At 38.1% G+C, this 7,378-nt stretch overlaps 1 protein-coding gene across 1 annotated transcript in view; it reads left to right on the top strand.

The window, feature by feature from the left end:
* The first annotated feature begins 1,906 nt into the window (after positions 1-1,906).
* Positions 1,907-7,378, top strand: part of WFS1 (Wolfram syndrome 1 (wolframin)) — a 29,290-nt gene continuing 23,818 nt past the window's right edge. The window contains 1 exon segment of the mRNA XM_009082344.1: positions 1,907-2,094. Coding sequence (XP_009080592.1) covers positions 1,908-2,094 — 187 coding nt within the window. The 5' untranslated portion in view covers position 1,907.

Raw genomic sequence — 7,378 nt, 5'->3', positions numbered from 1 at the left:
GGCAGTGCCCGCTGGCTTGTAAAACAAAAAAAAAAAGAAAAAGCCTCTCAAAATCCTTACCCTGCCTCCCGTTCCCAGAGTTTGAGAAGAAACTCTTAAACCAGAAGTTAAGGCTGTTTCGCTGCGGGTGGGAAGAAAAGTTGGCGGTGCTCTTTGTCTGCCAAGTGCAGACTCACTTTTGGCAGTGTTTTCGCTAGGTCGAGGGGAGAGCTTGTTCCCGGCCTGACTCCTCTTTTATCATAGATAATTTTATTTTTTTAATGTGAAATATAACATGTGGTCGCGTTGTACAGTGTTCCTTGCGAATTGCTCGTTGCTCTGAAGGAGCATGAGTTTCTCTGTTACACTGTGGCACTTTGTCCGTGCCTCTCTACTTTTGTCCTGTAAAAGATACATCTTCAGTAAGTAACTTTTACCAAAGTTTACTTTTGTAAGGCGCTTTTTACTACAGAGCACAGATCTCATTCTTTAGGAAAAAGCTCACAGTTCAAAGGGAAAGGGCATCCTCCAGGCCTGGCTGTGCTTGTGGCTCTCACAAAGAGCTAAGGTCAAGTTTAAAACTGAAGGCAAAGTGACTTTTGTGATTGTATAATGGTTAAAAATACTCACACTGGTTTACTGGGAAAGTATTTTAATCTCTGTGTTTCCCGAGGAGTGTTTGAAGGTTGAACTGGATGGTGTTGGTTTATTTATAACTTGATGTAGAAACATAATACAGAGGTGCATTGACTTGTATCTGTAAAATATGTTCTGGTTTAGGGAAGCTTGGTTTTGGCAACCAAATTGTCAGATTGCAAGGAATATGTTTTGCAGTGGTTATATTGCTGATACTTAAGAAGCCTGTTATGATTTTAGCATCAGTGGAAAAAGTTGCTGGCTGAGTTTAGTAGTTTTGGCTATACTACTTTCATCTTTACGGAGACATCTTCAGGTCAGCATTGTGTATTAACTCTGTATTAATACAGAATTGAAAAATATAATTGGTGGCCGCTTTGTACAATGTTTCTTGCAAATTGCTCAGCTTTAGGGGAGTTGCTCTGAAGCAGCAGGAGTTGCTATGTGTTACAGTGTGACACTGTGCATGCCTTTCTACCTTTGTCTTGTAAAAGCTACATCTTCAGTAAGTAACTTTTATGAAAGTTTACTTTTGTAAGGCACTTTTTACTACAGAGGAGAGGTCTCTTTCTTTAGGAAAGAGCTTACAGTTCAAAGGTCTTCTCTTGCAAGGAGCTGTAAGGCCTTTGCCTCTCTGCCTTCATGTGGCAGGGATATAAATATAATTTTTTTCAAAATTGGATGTAGTAGTAAATAAAGTAAGCTTATTGTCTGTATTTCAATTGGATATGTCTATAAAGAGCAGCCTTGGTGGTGTCCCTCTTCTCATTTTCCATGCAGAGTTCTATGTCTCCTCCTCCTTTGCCTTCTTATCTTTACTGTCTTTCTCTGCCACCTGAGTAGGTGATGGCAGTTAACCAGACCTTTAATATCAAGTGAATTTTTCTATTATTATAGACATAATAACGTAGGGGCTAGACTTTATTTCTTGCATGTGTAAGTAGAACATTAGATTCAAAGAAGTTGTTTATATGCAGCATTACAGATGAATTGATTTTAGCATTTATTTGCACTTGAAAATCAGTTCTTATTTAGTTAGGAAAAAAGGCAGTTGCTATTCTGGCAGAATGGTGTATATATGGTCAGTCTTATGCAACAATAGCTGGTCATGCTTGGAATGAGTGCAGGGTGTATAAATAAATCTTGAAGTTGCTATCAGACCTCTTGCACTTTTTTAGGCTTTTTGTTAGGCACATTATACAAATATATTTGGATTTTAAATTTTTACTTGGTTTTACATTGTAATGCTACTGTCTCTTAATTAGTCATTATTTTCTTCTTTGGCAGCTAAAATGAATTCAGATCCTGATCCCACCTCAAGTCCCTCTCACCCCCAGCTACATCTTGGAAGGTCCCAGTTAAATGCTGCTCCCATGGACCATAGTGAGAACAATCAGAAATCTGGACCATCTTCAGGAGATTCTGCAAGTTCGTCAGTTCCTGGCTACACCCGTGGCAGGGAGAAAAGAGAAAAAAATGGTAAGTATCAGAGCAATTTTTGTGCAAAATTGGCTCATATTAAACATTGCGAGATTATTGTGTGTGTGTGTATTCTAAACTGTGCTTAAAGAGAGACTGCAAAGTAGGAAAATAAAATTCTCAAATTTCTTTTAAGCTGTTGTTGTGGAAAAGACTTTTCTTCTGCATTTTACTTTTTTGCATATTTTTGAATTTTCCTATCTGATTTCTCATATGTGTGCAGAGCAGTAGGAAAGAAGTTTGTTTGGAAAATTGGCAGGAAGAATTAAATTAACTGTAACATAATGTTTCAATTTAATTTGTTTCATTTGCGAGATCACATACTAACTGTAGCTTTAATACAAATTCTAATGTGGAGGCATAGATACTACTGTAGTGTAGGCTGAGGGAATAATAGGCTGATATATGAAACCAGAATTGAAGGTAATATTAGCATTCAGATAAGAATTTGGATTTACAGTCATGATACACTGTAGGCAGAATGATGATTAATTTTTCTCCCTCACTGTGAAACCATTGAGTTTCAAGGATTATGGAAACTGATGGGATGGGAGAAATGTCTCATGCAAAATGTAGAACAAAACATATCTGACTCCTGTACTCAGCTGCTGAGTTCCAGTTTTGCATTCAGTTTGTAATCTAACACTTGTGCAACACAGTCTTGTGTTTGGGGTCTAGCAAAACTACTCTTCAACTTCCTTGTGGAACTGCTTACTAATTTGAGTCCCACTATTGAAAGTAATAAGGCTACCCATGAGTTTATTATTATTAAATGTGGATATCTATGTGGCACGTATCCGACGCAGCTGAGCTCTGCACATAGTTCAGGACAATACTGTGGCTGTGTTAGCACCTCTATTGTTTGCATCCAGTTCAAAACTGACTGTTGGAACCTTCTGGGTTCTTTGTTACTAAAAGGCACATTCCAGATAGAGATTTTCTTTTGGGTACCTGAATTTCTAACATGCCTCAGTGTTCATTACCAATTGTGCCATCTAGCTCATCTGTAAAAGAATTGAGAGTTTATGGTGATTTGACACTTCTAACATGAATTACATGATCATTAATTTAGAATCAGTTACAACAGTTATGTTTTCTTTCTTTCTTTGTTCATTCTCCAGTTTCTTAGTAAGCTTCAACAGGGAAAGAATAGCGACTGTAATAGGAATATGGTATGATGTTATCTTGGGCTTAGTTATAATGTGATTTGAATGAGCAAAACATAGCTTTCTGTTGTTGGTGCCTGCATTCACGCAAGATTCTGAAAATCAGTGCAAGCTATCTAGCGGTGTTTTGCGCAGAGATTCTGTCAGGTATTCTGCTATAGCTAATTTGGAGTTTTTTCTTACTCTACACAAATACAGGACTTTTACAATCATACTGATTTCTGTCTTAGTTCTCTTACAGGCCTGTGTATTTACAAACAATCCCTCCCTATGGTGTTTTGCATTAGAGCCACTTTTATTTGTGCCCTTCTAAAAGAGGACTTTTGAGCATTGATGTATTTCTCCATTTCAGTTATGACTCATTCCTGATTACTTTTAATCTCTTCCCATTAAAATATTACTGCATGCCACTGTCATTGCCCTTTCCCTCCCTGTCTTAATATACACAAGTGTTTAATGCAGCAGAATGAGCTACCATTGCCATTATGTCATGCTGGAGTCCCTTAACAACCCAGATTTTAGTGGATTGAAGTAGAAAATGTCTTCAATAACACATAACAACATATTTTCTTCTATGGGTATTTGAGAGTTATGCCATTTGTCATAATTTTAACAGTTTCTATAACTGGAAACTTTTTTGTAAAAAAAAAAAGGGAAGTAGAGAATTTTATTTCCACCCACAGCAGCACTGGTCATCAGAACATAAAAATGGAGAATTTAGTAGGACTTCAGAAAGAAGTGCAAATAGAAATACAGATTCACAGAGATGCATGTTCATATGGAAACAAACGTGAAAGAGATTGATGCCTCAAACAGAAAATTGGCACTTCGGCAATTTTCAGAGTCATTGAACCGACAGAGAAGGCATTTTTTTTTAATCACTAGAGCCTTTAGTAATAAATAACATTTAAGTTGCTGATAGGTCTAGGAAGAGTGAAGGATCTGGTCACTCAGCCATGGCATGTTAAGGTTTGGTTGTATGAAAGGAAATATATATTAGACCAGATGTTCAGGGAGGGGCTGTTCTGGCTTCTTTCTTGAAAGATTAAGAAGTCAGTCATTTTGAGTAGTCACTAGGATCATGACTGACTCTGAGTGATGTAAAAGAGGACAGAAAAGACCGGCACATTGATGTACAGAAAGCTATTTCAATAGATATTATTAAATATCTAGATCACTCCTCTTTCATGAGGACTGAAATATCTTGCACAAAATTAGGCAACTTAAATTTTTAGTAGAAGTAATTTAATTCTTAACAAATCAGCTATGATTTTTGTTTGAGAAGGCAAGATGTATCAATTATCTTGAAAGACAGTTTTAGCTCAGGCCTATCTGCCACATGCCCATGTGCCCTTCCCCCAAAGGCAGTTACTGGTATCCTGGGCTGCATTAGATGAAGCACTGACCAACAGGTGGAGGGAGATTCTTCCCTTCCACTCAGCACTGGTGAGGCCATACCTGGAGTGCTGGTGTCCAATCCTGGGCTTCTCAGTATAAGAGAGACATGGAGAGAGTTCAACAAAGGGACTCGAAGATGGTGAATGGGCTGGAGCATCTCTCCTATGAGAGAAAACTGAGAGAACTGGGACTGTTCAGCCTGAAGAAGAGAAGGCTCAGGGCAGGGAATCTCTTATTGTGTATAAATACCTGAAGGGAGGATGCAAAAAGAATGGAGCCAGGATCTTTCCAGTGCTGCCCAGTGACAGCCACAGAGGCAACTGGCACAAACTAAAACACAGGATGTTCCCTCTGAATATCAGGAAACACTTTTTTGTTTTTTTTCTTTTTTTTTTTTTCTTTTTTTTTACTGTGAGGATGACCAAGCTCTGGCACAGGTTGGCCAGAGAGGTGATGGAGTGTTTGTCCTTTGAGATACTCAAACACTGTGTGGACACAGTCCTGGGCAACCAGCTGTAGGTGGCCCAGCATGACCCGGAGGCTTGGAGCAGGTGACCTTCAGAGGCCCCTTCCAACCTCAACCATTCTACTAATTATTATAATATTCTTGCCAGTGTATCTCTATTTCTGCTGTGCTTTTTCTTTCAGTCTTTATTTATATGTCCTATGTTAAGTAATTTGTTTTCTGGAAACACCCATCATCTATTCCTGCAGCATTATACATATCTTGCAGCATAATCCAACAAATTAATGAATGCCCTGGCTCTGGCTCAGTAAAGCACTTAAGCACACACACATCCTCAGCTGCACAGGTAGTTCCTTTGGATTGAACTCCTATAATACAGGATTTTTCTTAGCATTTTTCAATCTATATTCTGCTAATACATCATTAGGTAATATTTATGTTATTCCTTGTGTAATTCATTTCACAATGGGAGGTAACAGTGGTTTGAGAATTTGAGCAAATGAAGTCTGGATTTAATGAAAAAAAAATCAATCTTTAGGATTATTTATAGATATTGATTTTATTGTGTTAAAAAAGAAAAGAAGGGTATTTCTGTTTCTACCCAAAACTCTTGCATTCTGCCTATGTAAATAATTGGGTTTTGTTTCCGTGTTAGGAATGGAATGAATATCAATGAAAAATAATTATTATTCTTTCAAGGATGTTCATGGACAGGAAGTTTATTAGTGAGCAAAGCATATACGCTACTAATTAAGGCGTCTGAAGTTTTAAAACGATTGAGTCATCAGTATTCATGTAAGCAAATTACAGGAGAGTTTGTGTATAGCAAGGAAAGCCAGTGGCTGCTTGTTAGTGAAGTGTGTTGAAACAGACTAATCTCTGAGATACTTGAATCCCTCTTAGGTACACAAGCCCCTCGGTTTCTGTCCAGCTGAAACATACACCTTTCTGGCATCTGTATTTCATCCACTCTGTGCATCCTCCTTCCTTCAGATTCAGCCCTAAAGCAATGTTTTCACATACATAGCTCTGATGAGAGCCCTGGAGGTCCCAACACTAAATTCTCTGAAAAGGCTTAAAAACACCTTTCTTACTAGTAGAACCATTTCCTCTACCTGTAGACAGAGCAGAGCTGGGAAAAAAAGCACCTTCCACATGGTGACTTAGTATCTGCAGCACTGCTGCTGTTAATGTAATGCTGTTTGAAAGAGGTGCCTGAATCCAGGTACATGGTCTGTATTGCTGAGCTGAATTTGTGGCTCAGTGGATATTTTACTTTTGATTCGGGTGAAAGGAAAGAAGAGTTGAGAGAAATTTCTCATGATAGGATGGTGATTGGATACTTGGCTGGAATGTCTGGATTCAAGTCAGCCACAATGGTAACTTGAACTGGACTGACTTTCACCCCAGGTGAATATTTGTTATGCTGCAGGTTATCTGCAGGAGTTCCCTTTTCTTGGAATGCTTAAGTACTTCCAAGTATGGAAAGTGTATTTCTTAAAAATCGATTGTCTGCCAGGCAGAAGGTAAGAGGTTCCTAGGTATCCTAGGATATAGGATACTAGAGAAACTGGGTGGCAGAGCGAAGGTGAAAGTTTTTTCTATGTGGATGAAACAGATTTTATTTGTTTTTTACATCACTCATGCACATTAGCTAACCAGTAAGGTTGGAGAGGAAGAATTGCAAAGCTAAGTTGCAGTGCTTGAAGAAACATCTCTGGTTAAGGAACTAATTTTTGGTTTGTCCATGGTTTTGCCCAAATCTCTTGCTCTAGAATTGAGAACCTGTGGGGAAGCTGTTTGTACTGGGAGCTTTGCAGACTGAAATCAATTTCTTGTATTTTGTTTGTAGAGATGCAGAGTTCTGTTTGTATTTAGGTTATGAAGGTTTTTTGTATCTCTTGAAAAAGAGAATTGTTTTATTAATTGAGTGACTTAGAATTCATAGTTAAAAAACCTCTTCTAAACAGTTTACAATGCATCGTAACAATTTACAACGATGTGTCTCCAATGCATTGCTAAATGATAGCTAACAAATAGGGAAGGTCTCTAGTTTACAAATATTTTCCCAGTGTTAGCCTCTTCCACGTAAGGTTACAATGAACCTTTGCTTCAAAGCTCTATTTTAGCACTTCTGTGTCTTCACTTTCTGGCAGTTTGCTGTTATAGACTAAGTCTTGAGGCAAAGTGAAATGTTTGTGCAAAGGTTGAAGAAATCTCAGAGAAATCTTTGATTTTTTTGAAGGGGAGGATT

This window comes from Acanthisitta chloris, unplaced genomic scaffold (genome assembly GCF_000695815.1).
Source record: "Acanthisitta chloris isolate BGI_N310 unplaced genomic scaffold, ASM69581v1 scaffold79, whole genome shotgun sequence".
Taxonomy (NCBI): Eukaryota; Metazoa; Chordata; class Aves; order Passeriformes; family Acanthisittidae; genus Acanthisitta; species Acanthisitta chloris.
The sequence above is the reverse complement of the archived record's forward strand: the minus strand, read 5'-3'. Positions and strand labels throughout refer to the sequence as shown.